This window comes from Penicillium antarcticum (genome assembly GCF_028974205.1).
Source record: "Penicillium antarcticum strain IBT 31339 chromosome Unknown utg000009l_segment0_segment0, whole genome shotgun sequence".
NCBI lineage: Eukaryota > Fungi > Ascomycota > Eurotiomycetes > Eurotiales > Aspergillaceae > Penicillium > Penicillium antarcticum.
The window spans coordinates 6965621-6981649 of NW_026695307.1; the positions used below are offsets into that span (position 1 = coordinate 6965621).

At 51.6% G+C, this 16029-nt stretch overlaps 8 protein-coding genes across 8 annotated transcripts; 5 read left to right on the forward strand and 3 right to left on the reverse strand.

Moving 5' to 3' along the window:
* Positions 1 to 519: 519 nt before the first annotated feature.
* On the forward strand, positions 520 to 1713 carry N7508_010987 (putative proline racemase; the record flags this gene model as incomplete). The annotated part of the gene is made up of 1 exon (XM_058469047.1): positions 520 to 1713. One exon carries the CDS (start codon positions 520 to 522, stop codon positions 1711 to 1713), a length of 1194 nt encoding a protein of 397 aa, XP_058316893.1.
* A 477-nt stretch (positions 1714 to 2190) lies between these two features.
* Positions 2191 to 4184, reverse strand: N7508_010988 (transcription factor domain-containing protein; the record flags this gene model as incomplete). The annotated part of the gene is made up of 4 exons (XM_058469048.1): positions 2191 to 3162; positions 3210 to 3987; positions 4037 to 4101; positions 4149 to 4184. The coding sequence occupies 4 exons, from the start codon at positions 4182 to 4184 to the stop codon at positions 2191 to 2193; spliced, it is 1851 nt and encodes a 616-aa protein (XP_058316894.1).
* Positions 4185 to 4324: 140 nt separating this feature from the next.
* N7508_010989 (enoyl-CoA hydratase/isomerase family protein) lies at positions 4325 to 5125 on the forward strand (the record flags this gene model as incomplete). The annotated part of the gene is made up of 1 exon (XM_058469049.1): positions 4325 to 5125. One exon carries the CDS (start codon positions 4325 to 4327, stop codon positions 5123 to 5125), a length of 801 nt encoding a protein of 266 aa, XP_058316895.1.
* A 158-nt stretch (positions 5126 to 5283) lies between these two features.
* N7508_010990 (PIG-F family protein) lies at positions 5284 to 6237 on the reverse strand (the record flags this gene model as incomplete). The annotated part of the gene is made up of 3 exons (XM_058469050.1): positions 5284 to 5440; positions 5493 to 5779; positions 5830 to 6237. The coding sequence occupies 3 exons, from the start codon at positions 6235 to 6237 to the stop codon at positions 5284 to 5286; spliced, it is 852 nt and encodes a 283-aa protein (XP_058316896.1).
* Positions 6238 to 7015: 778 nt separating this feature from the next.
* Positions 7016 to 9879, reverse strand: N7508_010991 (uncharacterized protein; the record flags this gene model as incomplete). Its single annotated transcript, XM_058469051.1, has 3 exons — positions 7016 to 9282; positions 9340 to 9492; positions 9729 to 9879. 3 exons carry the CDS (start codon positions 9877 to 9879, stop codon positions 7016 to 7018), a joined length of 2571 nt encoding a protein of 856 aa, XP_058316897.1.
* A 756-nt stretch (positions 9880 to 10635) lies between these two features.
* tim9 (protein transporter TIM9) lies at positions 10636 to 11190 on the forward strand. The gene is made up of 3 exons (XM_058469052.1): positions 10636 to 10662; positions 10746 to 10815; positions 10947 to 11190. Exons 1-3 carry the CDS (start codon positions 10655 to 10657, stop codon positions 11139 to 11141), a joined length of 273 nt encoding a protein of 90 aa, XP_058316898.1. The 5' UTR covers positions 10636 to 10654; the 3' UTR covers positions 11142 to 11190.
* A 1638-nt stretch (positions 11191 to 12828) lies between these two features.
* N7508_010993 (bifunctional alcohol dehydrogenase/S-(hydroxymethyl)glutathione dehydrogenase) lies at positions 12829 to 14340 on the forward strand (the record flags this gene model as incomplete). Its single annotated transcript, XM_058469053.1, has 5 exons — positions 12829 to 12849; positions 12989 to 13003; positions 13075 to 13189; positions 13281 to 13416; positions 13488 to 14340. The coding sequence occupies 5 exons, from the start codon at positions 12829 to 12831 to the stop codon at positions 14338 to 14340; spliced, it is 1140 nt and encodes a 379-aa protein (XP_058316899.1).
* A 566-nt stretch (positions 14341 to 14906) lies between these two features.
* Positions 14907 to 15977, forward strand: N7508_010994 (putative 1-aminocyclopropane-1-carboxylate deaminase; the record flags this gene model as incomplete). The annotated part of the gene is made up of 1 exon (XM_058469054.1): positions 14907 to 15977. The coding sequence occupies one exon, from the start codon at positions 14907 to 14909 to the stop codon at positions 15975 to 15977; it is 1071 nt and encodes a 356-aa protein (XP_058316900.1).
* Positions 15978 to 16029: the final 52 nt, after the last annotated feature.

Sequence of the window (16029 nt, forward strand, 5' to 3'; positions counted from 1 at the left end):
ATCGAAATGATATCTAGAGACGATTGACTACAGATCAATAAGCTTGATTGAACGTGATGGTTTCAGAGCTCGGAGAGGTGTACCGAGATCGGGTACATGCACCCGGCTGCATCGGGATCGAATCACACTAGAATCCCAAAGAAGCAGCCTGAACGTCTTCTTTATACTTCTCGATGGTTAAATACTTTTCAAGAGCATGCCAGTATAGGACGCTGCCAACTCACGGCACAGTCAAGTCGGTCCCCGTAAACCATCCAGGACGACCAAAGAGCGCAACAACAGCTGACATTGCTGTGATGAAAGTTTTGAAAGGATGTCAGAACTGACAGCCCGTTCGATATAACCAAAACGGTGAATTGTAGAGGTTACTTGGCTCATAAACGTCTACATCTGTTAAATGTCATTCATCCGCGGAAGCGGCAACCGAGAGCGAAGGCGGACGCAGCACCCGAACGTGCAATGGAAAACAAACCCCCCGATATCTCCAATCTCGTATGACTCCTCCACATTAGCTACACCATGGATATCGTGCAACAACTCGAACAGAATCCCCATGGGGAGGTTATCAAATGCATTGACATGCACACTACGGGCGAGCCGACCCGCATCATCTACTCCGGGTTCCCTCATCTTACCGGCACCCTCCTGGAGAAGAGAGACCAAGCCAAGAGCCAATACGATAATATCCGCAAGCGCCTCATGCTCGAGCCACGCGGTCATTATGCCATGTACGGCGCCATCATCATTCCGGAGACAGAGCTCGTTCAGTCGGGTGAGGCGCACGTTGGTACATTGTTTACGCACAATGGAGGATTCTCCACAATGTGTGGACATGCCACGATTGCGCTGGGCCGATTCTTGGTTGACACTCATGACTTGAACGTGTTTCCGCGACGCGATGAATTAAAGCCAGACCTAAACACCCGCGAGGTGAAGGTCAACCTCCATGCACCGTGTGGCCTTGTGCGCGTGGTGGTTCCAACTACCGCAGATGGACAGAAATCGGATCCATCTCGTTCAGTCACATTCCTCTCAACACCGGCGTACTGCGCCGCGACAAATTTGGAGGTACCTATCCCGCCTGAAGTGAGATGGCCGGAGCTGGGCGACAAACCCTCGATCAATATCGATATTTCGTATGGTGGTGCTTACTATGCATTGGTGGATATCCATGAGCTTGGATTCAATGGACTGCGCAATTTCGACTTCGAAGCTGTGACGGTCGCCGTGAAAAGGCTCAAACGCCATTTGGTTACTCTACCCAATGTATCTGAAGCATTGCAGCATCCAGAAGATAAGAGGCTGTCTTTCCTGTACTCTGTCATGGTCACAGATCTTTCCATCGGACATCAGCCCAATGGCGTTGACGGAGCTGAGACTGGCCTTTGCTTCTTCGCTGAGGACCAAGTTGACCGATCCCCGACCGGCTCTTGTGTGGCTGCACGTATGGCTCTGGCTCATGTAAAGAAGACAAGAACGACGAATCAGCCCTGGGCATACAACTCACTCGTCTCAAATCAATTCAACACCGGAGCCTTTGCGGCAACGATTGTTGAGGATAATATTCGCATTGAAGGCGAGAATAGCCAGTCGCGACAAGGAGTCATCGTTCGTGTCGAAGGCAAAGCTTATTATACCGGTACAATGACCTTCGTTGTTGAAAAGGACGATATTACAAGTGAGAGCGGGTTTGTTTTGCAAGCTTGTACATAGTAAACCTCGGGTTATTTTGACCCCAATCGTTCGCATTGTATCCGGGAATCACCATCCCAGTTGAGAGATTGACATCTCAGTCACTGCCATTGAAAACATCCAGTTGTTGAGCAAAAGTTGGGATTTTGTGTATGATCCACACCGAGATCTCTCATAGTTCGCACCCACTCGGTAAGAGGCTATCCCGACATTGTTTAGAACGATGGATGTAACGTGTAACGGCCAGTACCCTGGCCCAAAGGATCGAGGGGATCATTGCCGCAGGGAGTACTTGATATTGGACACTGGAAGAATTCAGCACGATAGAACAGTATAACGTCAAATGCCCTCTCCACCGTAATCCGTGAGAGAGGATGACATGTAAATCCGGTTCCATTGAGAAGCAGTAAAGAGGGGACATAATTATACAGCAAGGAAAAAATATAGTTGGATATCAGTTGAACTTTTTCCCGAAACGCCAATCGCCGAATATACCGATCAAACATTGAGCAGCCAAGAACCACTCCAGTCAAACCCAGCCCCTTCCCAGTTGTTGCTAAATGGGTCAAGACTAACATCAAGAGCCGCAATATCATAATTATCTTGTCCCGGCTGGTCATCAAGTGACCGAAGAGTATCATTTGGATCTTGGATTTCCGCTAAAGAGCATGTCGGCTCAATGCCCATGTTGCCATTCGGTTCTGATGATTGCCCGATCAGCCGCCATTGCTTGCACAATTTCGTGTCGAAGCCTTCGAAGAATGAGGCTGCGTCTGAGTCAACTGTAGGTGAGGGACCATCGAATGGACCCAGTTCTCGGACTTTACCGGTGAGTTTGTTCAACGCGCGCAGGGGGCCGACTGCCGAAAGCCACCGCTCAGATAGCTTTTGGAGGGCGAGCTTCATGACGGTTAATTCATGTTCGGCTGTGCTCTGGAGGTGTGTGTAGCGACAGCTGGAGAGAAGTGAGAGGCCGGCACATAGAGGATAGAAAGCGAAGACTGGGCCCAGGTATCTGAGTTCGTCTCGAAGCAGGAACTCTTCATATATTCCAGCAATAAATGAAGATGCGACCAGCGATGCTGCGGGTGGTACACTATTTGGTGTCGGTGAGCGATGTAAAATCGTGAGTACCACGAAATACATCACCAATAGTTGGTGGACTTCCAAATTACAAATATCTGCATCTTCTTGGACGGCGACACTGGCTTGCAGCTTGGGAATAGCCTGCTTTGCCCATCTGTAGACAGCATTCTCGAGATCGACTTGTCTTTGACGAGAGATTTCTTGCCGTAGATGAGATTCGACTGTGTCTCCCAGAAGACGAGCTATTGTGCAGTAAGCTAGGAAAAGTTGCGCTTTGAAGTTGTTCACAGGGAAATCATTAAGGGACGGCGGAAGCACGTCGCTGTCCCGCAGGTTGATAGTCCGTGGCCGGCCAACACCGACAGAGATAATATTATCTCGCACCTGAAAACGTTAGATCATGCTAATTGATTCAAGCCATTGATACTCACCACTAAAGACCACCACAGCCTCCGGCGAAGACCCCGATCGCGAGAATTGGGCGGTGGCTCTTTATGCAGTCCGATTTGAAACGCCATCGCGCCAGCGGTTCGAATCCAAAAGCCACTGGTATCAGTTGAGACATCCTCGGGTCCAACAGGATTATACCAATGCAGGAGACAAGCAGCGACAATAGAAATCAGTGGATGGTCGCATCCACCAAAGAAGAAAAGCAGCTTGGCGCGTCGATAAAACACCTCACTAGACCCGTAGTCCAAATGGGCTTTGGATACTCTACTTCCGGCTAAAAAGATTGCTTGAAGGAGCAGCATAGACGGTGGTGTGCTCTCGTCTAGCCATTTGGGGTCAACGACTGGTGTCCAGGGTGCACAGTGTGCATGAAAACTGGCCATTAATTCATTTTGAACGGATAAAGGTGGGACCTCAAATGCGCCTTGGTCGCGGAGCATCTGCAGGTCTGTTGTTGAGGCTTTGGGGTTGGTGTATGTGGTCTCGCGACCGGGTTTGACCATATTTTCATCGAAGGGGACACTGCCGCCTAGATACTCGCTGCGGCCGCGATAGCTCTCTTCCTTGATGAAAGGCTCATTGCTTGGCAGGGTTGCATTGTTCAATGGCTCAGCAGGCCTGCTGGATGATATGCGCCGTGAGGTTTGCTCTGAGGCGACGGGCTGTGAGCTCCGCGGAGTCTGACTCAACGCAGAGATTGAAGCATTCCGTCCTGGCGACAGGCTGTTGGTGAACCTCTTGCGCTTTCTTGTATATGGCCTGCATACGATCAATACTGTGTTACATCCTCATCATCGGGTTTACTTACCTGCACTCCACATCGGACTTTTTGCAGTTGGTGCATGGGTCCTGCGTCGCGAAGTCGCATTTAACCTAAAAACAGTCAGCAACATTCCTCACAGCTGAAGTACTTGCAACACCTTTCTCTTATGGCATATGATACATGCCGAGGACATGACGCTCCGATTGACAGCTCAGAGCCGAGTGACGGAGAGAGTTGGAGGTCAAGCGGGGGTTTGCCGAGGCCACGGAGTATAAAGTCAACGACAGTCAATGACAGTCAACGTTCATCTTCACCAACTTGATACCTTCGACAATGGACTTAGTAACGACTGATCGCTCATATCCCGGCGTTCTGGTGATTACTATCAATCGCCCAGAAAGAAAGAATGCCGTCGACCCTCCAACAGCCAAAGCACTCTATGAAGCAATCCGCGCCTTTGAAGATGACCCAAGCCAGAAAGTGTGCGTCTTGACTGGTGCTGGCAGTACATTCTGCGCAGGAGCCGATCTTCACAGTGTTGCGCAGAACACATCTGGCGAAAACCTGCAGCCTGTAGAAGGTCGCAATTTGGGGCCTATGGGTCCTTCCAGGCTGGTTATGCAGAAGCCTGTTATATGCGCTATTGCGGGATATGCCGTTGCAGGAGGGCTTGAATTAAGTCTACTAGCAGATCTACGTGTCGTTGAAGAAGATGCAGTGCTCGGTGTGTTTTGTCGCCGCTGGGGTGTGCCTCTGATCGACGGAGGGACGGTCCGTCTGCAGGCCATTGTTGGTCTTGGTCGTGCGTTGGATATGATCTTGACTGGTCGGCCTGTCGGTGCCCAGGAGGCTCTTGCGATGGGACTGGCCAGTCGTGTGGTTCCGAAAGGGGAATCATCGAAGGTGGCTATTGAAATAGCACAGCAGCTCATTGCATTCCCCGAGCTTTGCCTCAATACAGACCGGCGATCGTGTTACTACAGTGCTTTCGATGCTTCGTCTTTCCAGGATGCCATGTCGAAGGAGTTCAAGTCTGGGAGCAAAGTGATTACGGCGGAAGCTATTGCAGGTGCCGCCAAGTTCAGTAAAGGCTCAGGGCGACATGGCAATTTTAAGGATTACAGCAAGCTGTAGATCACAGTGCATATTAATAAGTTTGTTGGTTGAATTTGTGGCCAAGTCGACAGATACAGTCGTCCAAGGCCGTCTTCGTACTAATACAGGCCAAACGAATATCACAAAGATTCAATATGGCACGACTATTATATAACTACCATAGATCAACGACGTCTTTAGTTGGTCTTCTTTTCTTTGTTACCAAGCTCCTCTGCTGTAAATTGAACCCGCTTGCCATAGAGCAAGGGAGTGCGAGATACAAGGGAGCCAAGTGCGTATCCAATATAAGCTCCGACGAGGATTGTGATGGGGAATGCCTGCCATGGCCGGTCCCTGTAATTCAACATTAGTCATGCCGTAGTATAGAATCTAGCGCCGGACTCACCAGTCAAGAGGGATAGGGATGGCGCCAAACCACGCTCCAAGGCCAGAGCCAAGTGCACCACCCCAAACTGCGTCGGCTGGACGAGCAATACCCCAGACCTCGTTCCACACTCCACGGTCTGTACCGTGGGCGTAGATCAGGGATGTAGCACTTAGAACGGCCATGTGTGCTGCACATAGGACGGTCTCGGCATTGTGTGTTGTGAGCGGGGCGCCGAAAAGAACGAGTACGAGGGCAAGAACTGGAGTGGCCAGGAGGAAGGTCAGGGCGAGCGAGAGCGTGGCCGGCTAGAGAAAGGGTTAGCAATGAGTGCTTCCACGTAGTGGAATATCCGTACCAATAACCGGGACCAAATACACGTCCAGCTGTTGGTGTACTTGCGCTTGCTAGCCTTTCCATGGCGACCACCACTTGGTCCAGATGTTGACCGAGGGCTGGTCTTGCCGTCGGCCGGAGCGGACACGCTCGACTCTGTTGACGAGGTCGACCCGGCGGGCGGGAGACAGATCACCGCGTATGAAATTTGAATGGCAGTGAGCCATGGCAACGTTTTTAGGAGCTCCTTGGTAGGATTCTCCACCAATCCTTCAAATCGCGTAGCACATAGTGTAAGGAGGAGTGCTGGGTGCACAACGGAGTAAATGCGCGCAACCGGCGAGGAGAGAATATTGACAGGGGGAGCGGAAGGCTTTTCAGCAGAGACCGTCGGTGTTGGAGGCCCTGATGCAGAGGTATCTGAGGCCATTGCGCCGTAGAAGTTGAGACTTGAATAGCTCCGGCTTGTTCGGGATGAAGTGGAGGGTCTGATTTGACGTGTTGGCCGCTGTTTGCCTTGGTGCCTTATCGCCTCAATTCTCAGGCGACAACTCTACCACCAACAACCAATGTGCGACAATCAGCCTGCTTAACTATTGGAATATCAGGCAAAGTACATCCAAGCCAAATATATCACAGCTGCCTAATTGGACATAATTTTTGGAAATCTCGACACAAAGGATACCAAGGTGATATAGTCACACCGTCTACACAAACAAATCAGAATAAATGAAAAGCCTATTGTTGCCGTGGGGTTCATATCAATAAATCCCAGAGCGATATCATAAGCGTGGCCTCAGATTGAGAACTGATTGGAACGCGGCAAGAGAACAAAACAGACCGGCTGCAAATCGCAGAGACAAACGTACATTCATACCACATGGCAACATGATCAACAGGAGTCCGAGCTTTATAGACCCGGGGAAGAAGTCAAGGTAGAAGAACAGGGGGGTAAAGAATACAAGGGGTCATTTGGACGGCATCAACTTGACATCCGTAAACGCAGATAAGTCATGGGGAAATGCAAGGTCACATTTTCAAAGATCCCGTCTCAGAAAAGGGGGGAGAGACCTTGCTTGAGAGCATTGCTCTACGGATATGCCACTCTAGTGCAAATGCTCAAAGGTCTACTATACCATCGCGTATGAGGTGCAATCCAGAGAATCCCTGCGAAGGTGAATAGAACGCAAGCACAAAATTCAAACAACTTAGGCAGTCGATGTAGACGGTCCAGTTGCATCTTTCGGGGGGTCATGAGGTATTGTGGGCTCGGATGCGGGCATAGATTCGCTGGTCGGTATTTGAGCCGAGTCAACCTTCTCATCAACTGGCGCAGCCATACTCGCCACTGGGCTGTGTGGCTCCTCCGGGATTGGAGGGGGAAGACCTGCACCTGGCAACGGTGACACAGGCGACCGAATAGGCTCCTCCTTGGGCTGTTCTCGTGGTATTTCAATCGAAGCAGGCTTTCCATTTGCTGGCTCAGCGGCAGCGGCGACAACAGGAGACAAGGGTTGACTAGTGAGCGACGGATCGGTATCCGAGCGAGTTGGGCTCTTTGTGCGTTCACGCTCATCCTTGACACCGTCCCGAACTTGGGCAACCTTGGCCTTGAACTTCCCGAATAAGCTCTTCTTCTCACCCTCCGATCCAGCAGAGGAACTGGGTTGAATGCCAGCATCCAAGCTCAGTGGCTGGCTGGAGGGGTCTGAGACTGGATTGTGTCCACTCCCAATTGAACTGGTACTTTGCTCGGCGCCCGGGTTGGTCGCCATCAAGGGCGGAGAGGCAAGGCCGAGACCGAGTTGCTCACTGGCGCGTTTTGATGATCGGGGGAACCGCCAACTCCGCCGGTTTTCACGACGCTCTTGGCGAGAAGCGTCATCGGGCTGATCCAGATCAGACTGGTCGGTGAAAGAAGAACGAGAGTTCATTGAGGGTGTGCGCGATTGGTGGGGTTTTAGAGTGTTATCATGATGTTGGAGATTGCTCTCTACCAAGGCAGGGTTCGAGTCAGACGGATGGTCTCGGTTGGCAAGCGTGGCGGTATTGGGTGGCCTAGGAGTGGTGTCACCAATGGCAACATCCACAGACTGATTCTCGTTCTTCGGCTCGAGGTCCGCATTGTGATCAACGCTGTGGCCATGGAGGGAATTGGTCGAACTTTGGGCGCTGATGCTTGCGCTACCAGGTATCCGCTTCTTTCTCAACCTGTTTGGCTGCCGAGGCTCTTTCTCGCTCTCGGGGGGTGGTGACTTGGTGAAGAAGTTCGAAAGCTTACGTTCACGAGTGGGGGTTACGACCGCTGGAGGTGACAATACCGGGGTTTGTAAGTTCTCCTGAGGTCTCGGGGCCTCAGTAAGGCTCAGACGTTCAGCGGTTGCCGGGGGTATGGGGCCGTGGGTTGTCGTATGAACGTAAGCGTTGCCTCCAGTAGTTGAAACGGAAGTTGCTTGACTAAGCTTTTGCTCTTCCTGCTGCACCGTCGGTTGTTCGGCAGGCTTTTGCTCAGGCACGGGCACAGGTGCAGGCTCTGGCTCTTCACGCACTGATGGAGTGCGGCTGGTAGACCGAGAGCTCTGGTGAGAAACAACTAGCCCCGAGGGATTGCTGGAGGCAGTCTCGTTGGCCCGAGCATAGCGCGCCGAAGTGAGCACAGGGCCCATCTTTGATGGGAGGGTATTGCTTCGGTGAACACCACCGCCGCCGCCACCAGTCATTGAGTTAGGAGTGCCGGGGCTGGGAGCGTTGTTCGAGTGGCGAGAATTACGAGAGGAAACAGAGACATTTCTCCGGATGTTGTCCAACTTGCGATGACTTTCTGTGTTGGCACTGGCATTGGAGACAGATCGTCGGACGGTTGAATGGGACGGCCGCGAGGGGATTCCGGCTTCGACTTCCTTCATGGTCTGCTCATCGGCTGCGGTGCCGCTCATGCCGAATAGGAAATGATCCTGGTTCTCGATGAGGAAAATCAAAACATCCTGGCTCAATTTGTACTCCTCGGGAGACATGTCGTGCTGAGGGTGCGACAGCATGCCGGGTTGAAAGATTGCCGAAAGATTGCCCGATGGCATACGGTTTTGATCAGACTTGGATGCAAAGACTGCAAGAAGATCGAGGATATAGAGCAGGAGTTGTTTGTTCAACGGAGGCAGCTCGATGATGAGTCGTTGATACGTCTCCACAGCCTTTGCGTGATCAAACTTCTCGCCATCCGGTGTCTCTTTGTCCTCCTGGACTTGTCTCTGATAGATTCGCAACGGCTCGCGGAAGCGTTCGTAAAACTCCAAAGGCACGATCGGCTCGGGGAGCTGGTTCAAGTATCGGCGAAGCACATTTGCAGCATCGTGAACGGTATAGCCGGACCAGTCAAGCCCTTTTCCGTAGCGTTCGGGGGAATCGAAGACCTCCTGGAGGTCCTTGATGCGTTTGGCAGATCCATTGAGGCGGAAGATGCCCTCCACATCGGTTGCTATTGAATAACGGTCAGGGTCTCTTTATCAGGTCTGATCTGGGAATATTTGCGAACCTTTTTCTTTGAGGAAGACACCACACTTGGCGACAACAATCGGCACATATCCATATATGAAGCTTTCGCCGTGATCGTTGGTCAAGGAGATTGCCACATTGGCGTACTTAATGCTGACATTGAGTGGAATGCCGAAAATTCCGCGGGGAGGTTCTGTCGCGACAATCAGATCAGCTTATCGTGTCCGAGTTATGAAGGCGTCGATGCAAGAAGGGGGCAAGCGGGCAGCTTGCCCATCTGCCATGAGCGACTGCGGCCACTTCCTGTGCGACGCGAGGGCTATGCCCGGAAGCTCAGGGGCGTCGCGAACCACTGCCGAGGAAAGTCCACCAAGAGCGTTTTATGCGGTCGCGTTGGCCGGAATATCCCAGATACCAATAGGTACGTACCTTTCAGTTCATCCTTCCTGGTGCTTCGCTTGAATTGCTTCCACCATGAGGCCAAATCTCGTTTCGAGGGCGGGGAGTTGGAACCGGGCTCGGGGGACGTAGGGAGCGGAACAGAGTCAGCGCCCGAGTGCGACTTGCTGACGGTCACCATGGCGAATCCGGGGGACTCGAGAGGTATTTCGAAGACGTCGAGGATTCGGGGAGGCTGGATCACCGCCTGGGAATATAGGGCAAGGCCCAGAAAAGCAAGAATCGCGATCACAGAGAAGAGAGAGAATGAAGAGCAAAGAGAAGGAAAGTCAAGTCAAGTCAAGGGTTATGGCGGGGAAGGGATGCGAAAGGGGAAGTGTCAGGGTTTCGAAAGGGGGCACGAGCCAAGTGAGCCCTGAGAACAGTCTTAGGTGTACGTCGATGGCTTTGCCTCAATTCGATATGATCCTTGCTAGGCTACTAGCAGCCTTGTATGTCTACCTCTTGTATTTTGTATCTATATCTACATCTATACCCATAACTCGAACTATAACAATAGAACTATATCTCGCTAGATTCAGGACAGAAATTCCAGAATTCGGGAAATCTAAGTGGAGTGGAACGTGTCTGGGCCCTGGTAGGGTCTGGGATGATGTAATCTGTTCTATTCATGGATTTGGGGATATCTGCCTATTCAGATAGTTGCGATTTTACTGCCCGGCAATCAAATCAGTTCATACTGGCCATATTTCTGTGCTTGTCAGGTTCAGGGCCGTTGACACACAAAATGGGGGTTCTGCACGTGATGTCATTGGACTTGGGATCACGTGGTATCACCTGATGCCAGTCACGGGGGTTTGTCGGAACAACATTACTGCGAAACAGCTTCGGAGCTGGACGCTTTAAGTGAACCCGTGTTTTAAAGTATCATCCAAACACCATCATCATCTATCACAATGGAAGGGTGAGTACTCCTAGGGGTTTCTTCAACAATTGATGAATGCTTCCTTCAACTTTTCTCTCGTTTTTCCACTAACACCAATGAAGCCTTAACGCATCGGAACAGCGCGAATTCGCCGCCCGCATGGAGCGGAAGCAGATGAAGGAGTTTATGACTGTATGTGATCAACTCTGTCAACAGACAGCTAGCTCGAACATCCCTCCACTCCCTCGACCACCCCTCAACGCCCAATCTAGAACTGTTTGGCTGCGTCCCTTTTCGGCAGATCCTAACCTCCTCTTTCCCAGATGTACTCCAAGATGGTCCAGCGCTGCTTCGACGACTGTGTCAACGACTTCACCACCAAGTCCCTCATCAACCGCGAGGAGACCTGCATCATGCGCTGTGTCGACAAGAACCTCAAGAGCTCCGCCCGCCTGAACGAACGATTCCAGGAGCAGAACGCTGCCATGATGCAGAGTGGCCAGATGGGTGGTAACTAAGGGATTTGATGAGCATTGTTGATGAACTTTCCACGTTGGCAATATTTGGAGTCCCAGTCTCCACTTCAACTGCATTGGGGATGATATGGTCGATGACCACCGATTGGCAAGGAAGCAGGCAGGATTCGGCTCCTTTGCGTGTACCATAGTGATTAGCATGGGATCATTACCTCTCCCTGCTCAAAATACCACAGACTTGATGAAAATAGGTCAACTTCGAGCTTTTCGGCTGTGAACTGAACATATGGGTGAAGTTGACCTCGGATCTCTCCCCTATCTCATAGCATGGCGAGGGCATTTAACTAGATTGGTGAGCCCCTCTAGTTTCCTGAACCTCCTGCCTTAAGTATCAGAGCCTCATAAATATCATGTGTCGGGCCACAATGTATATTCAACGTCAGAGCATCTTGTGTGATCATGTTCTGTCGAACTTTCATACCTTGACGCTGTCCTGATACCAAAAGCAGGACTCCCCTCGGTTCTTAATCATTGAGATATTCTAGTCAGTCCTTGCTTTATTTCGGATCTAGCCTCAAACGAGGCGCTGGCATGTGGGTGCATTGTGCGCAACACCAGAGGTCCTAGACAACCATTCAAGGGCCGCTCCCGTGGAAACTTCACGACTGAACAGCTATGTACAATGAGCAGAAGCCAAAAATCTTGGCAATATATCCATCGGATGTTTTCCAACAAACTCCAAAACATCTCATAGCCAAGACTTTTGATCATGCTATGATCACCATCAGGTCGATAGTTTCACCCCACCTTTGCCTCACGGAAATTGTACTATAACGCCGAGCTGAAAATTTGACTCCGCATTGAGTCACAGCTGCAGACCGAGACTAGACCCTTGAGTTGCCCGAGATAGACCCGTGTCTTCTAGGATTTGGCACGGAGATCCTGATCCACAGAGCCTCATGGCTACATGTACCATGACGACACTTAGCTTTTCAGGTATCGGATTGTCGTTGAATACTCTTGAAGCGCTGTTGTTGATATCCAGAATGAACCAGCCTGGAATACTTGGCATATGTAAGTTTTTATCATGAAGAAAGATTTGTATCTAAGGACTCGAGGCATCAGAATAAGTGTTGACATCCGCCTCAGATACTTTCACCGAATATTCCAAATCTGTACATTGTCTCATTCAAAAAATGTTTCAGCCCCAACTTCCAACCTCAAATTTTCTCAGACTTTCTCCAACGGATATAGAAATATCGCCGTTCACGGGCCATGTTCAATTTGTAAGCATTACACCCGAGATATGTCCGAATATTAAAGGGCAGTACAGGGAATAGGTGTCCAAGGGTTAGGAACAAAGAGACCCTATTGTAGGCTAGATATGTTAAGTCACATATCAAATCTCAAACGCTTTCGGACAGCGTTCTGACATAAGACGGACGAGTCGGGACGGTAGCCGGTCATGAGTCGGAAGTGATTCCCTTATCTGTGGGGTGAGGAGTGAGGGGACGTCGCTTTCTACTGTACAAAGTTCAGTCAGCTAACGTTACTTGGTGAGTCTCCAACTGCGATTCACTTCTCCTCCCCCTCATAGCCTCTTCCGACTCCACACTTCTCTCATAAGCCCCTCTCTTCCTTTCTTCTCTTCGCATATTTCTTGGTGAGTGCTGTCAATTTTGGTTTTCTTTCTTTCTTCTAACTCTTTCTTAGCCGAATTTCATACAAAATGGCCGACACAGTAGGAAAGGTAAGCTCTTCCTCCCCCTCCACCCTACCCTCCCTCCCCCCTCCCCTACCCTACCTATGCTCTACCCTGGCCAGTCTGAATCAATCGAATCAGATCTGAGCCATATTCAATTTCTATGAACATTGCTAACTGGAGACAGACCATCACTTGCAAGGTGAGCCCGAGCCGACATCCCCGCCCCTATGACGCCACCACCTGCCGAGCTCGAAACTAACTGAAGCTTAGGCTGCCATCGCCTGGGAAGCTGGCCAGCCCCTGTCCGTGGAGGACATCGAGGTTGCTCCCCCCAAAGCTGGCGAAGTGCGTATTAAAATCAACCACACTGGTGTCTGCCATACCGGTAAGTTCCGACCCCGCCAGCCCCGCCAAGCGCGCAAACACGGCAAATACGGACCGTCCCCGGGCAACGCGTTAACACACACACACTGCAGATGCCTACACTCTTTCGGGCAAGGATCCCGAGGGTGCTTTCCCCGTTGTTCTCGGCCACGAGGGTGCCGGTACTGTCGAGTCCATTGGTGAGGGTGTGACTTCCGTCAAGGTCGGCGACTACGTGATCGCTCTCTAGTATGTAACCCCCCCCCCCCCCCCCCCCCCAAATCCCGGCGCCATTCGGAATGGAGCCCTGACTATTGTAGCACTCCCGAATGCCGTGAATGCAAGTTCTGCAAGTCTGGCAAGACCAACCTCTGTGGTAAGATCCGCGCCACTCAGGGTAAGGGTGTTATGCCCGATGGCACCTCCCGCTTCAAGGCCCGTGGCAAGGATCTCCTCCACTTCATGGGTACCTCCACCTTCTCTCAGTACACTGTGGTTGCCGATATCTCTGTCGTCGCCGTCACCCCCAAGATCCCCACCGACCGTTCCTGTTTGCTCGGCTGTGGTATCACCACGGGTTACGGTGCCGCCGTCGAGACCGCCAAGGTCGAGGAGGGCTCCAACGTCGCTGTCTTCGGTGTTGGCTGTGTCGGTCTCTCTGTTCTGCAGGGTGCGGTCAAGAACAAGGCTAGCATGATCATTGCTGTTGATGTCAACGATGGCAAGGAGGAGTGGGCCAAGAAATTCGGTGCTACCCACTTTGTCAACCCCACCAAGCTCCAGGGCAAGACCATCCAGGAGCACCTGATTGAGATGACTGACGGTGGTTGCGACTACACCTTCGACTGCACTGGTAACGTCGGTGTCATGCGTGCTGCCCTCGAGGCCTGCCACAAGGGTTGGGGTGAGAGCATTGTCATTGGTGTTGCGGCTGCTGGCCAGGAGATCTCCACCCGTCCATTCCAGCTGGTCACCGGCCGGGTCTGGAAGGGATGTGCCTTTGGTGGTATCAAGGGTCGTACCCAGCTGCCCGGTCTCGTCGACGACTACCTCAACGGCAAGCTCAAGGTGGACGAGTTCATCACTCACCGCCAGCCTCTGGACGGCATCAACCAGGCTTTCGACCAGATGAAGGAGGGTGACTGTGTCCGTTGCGTTGTTGACATGAAATAGATAGCAGATTCAAAAGTGACGTGAAATATGACTTAATTATGTGAAATAATGTGTGTAAATGTCGAAGGACAGAGTAAGAGGAGACAGCTTCCTTTGTAGGTGAGCATCCCCAAGGTCCTCAGCCCCCGCAGCACCTTGAGGACTACATTAGGTAGCATTGAGATCAATGACCATTCCAAGATCACTCTTCAATTCAAACTCGTACAAACTTGTAGTCACCAGCCATACCATATCATCCCATAGATACGTCCACGGCGAGAGTCCGAGACTCCCCCACCTAAGTTGACACAAAAAGAGTCGATAACAAGGCCGATGTCGGGTCTACTTCGGAAGAACAGTGTGAAACACACTCTGATAGGTGAAAACCGTCTATCCCCCAAACTGAGAGGGGCTATATCAATCCACATGGGATCCCGCTGCCCGCGGGAATCGCCGCGGCGTGAAGTATAGATCTGTATAAAGAGGCCCAACACAAGATGCAGATGCAGATGTAGATACAGTTGAATGGATTAATACTCCTTCTCCCTTGAATTCAAATCACAAAACTACATAGTCATACCTATAAAATGGCCAACCTCACTCTCCCCGAACCCTTCGCCTCCATCCCCCGGTCCTCCCTCCTTCTCGGTCCCTCGCCAATCCACCCTCTCCCCCGCATCACGGCCGACTTGGCCAAGACTTCTCCCCACCACGTCGCCATCTACGCCAAGCGTGATGATTTGAACTCTGCCTATGCTTATGGCGGGAATAAGACGCGCAAGCTGGAGTATCTTCTTGCGGATGCTCAGGCTCAGGGGTGTGATACCCTTGTTTCCATTGGCGGTGTGCAGAGCAATCATACGCGACAGGTTGCGGCTGTGGCGGCGCGGTCTGGGATGAAGGCTCGACTGGTGCAGGAGCATTGGGTTGATTGGGTGGATCCGGGTTATGAGACTACGGGTAATATTCAGTTGTCCAAGTTGATGGGCGCGGATGTTAGGCTTGATCCTTCCACTTTTGGGATTGAGCATAAGTCCACGGCTCAGGCGGTTGTTGAGGAGTCCAAGAAGAAGGGAGAGAAGCCGTATTATATTCCGGCTGGTGCTTCGGATCATCCGCTTGGTGGGTTGGGCTTTGCGCGCTGGGCGTTGGAGGTGAGGGAGCAGGAGCAGGAGATGGGTATCTTCTTTGATACGGTCTTGGTGTGTGCTGTTACCGGATCGACGTTTGCTGGTATGATTGCTGGCTTTAAGTTGCTGGAGCGATTGTACCCTCAAGACCCCAAGCGCAAGGTTATTGGCATTGATGCTTCGGCTACCGTTGAGGCTACTCGTGCTCAGGTGCTGCGCATCGCCAAGAACACTGCTTCCAAGATTGGCCTCACCGCGGAGGATATCACGGACGAGGAGATCATTCTTGACGACCGGTACCACGCTGGCATCTATGGTATCCCCGACAAGCAGACCTGGGATGCTATGGAGTATGCTGCTCGCATGGAGGCGTTCATTACCGACCCGGTGTATGAGGGCAAGAGCTTTGCCGGTATGGTGGATATGATTCGTCGTGGTGAGATCAAGGCTGGCAACATCCTGTACGCCCACCTCGGTGGCCAATTGGCCCTGAACGCCTACTCCGATCTTGGCCGGACCAGCGAGTAGACCATGTGATATAGAATAGAAGAATTACGATTATAATGAAGTGAGCGATAAC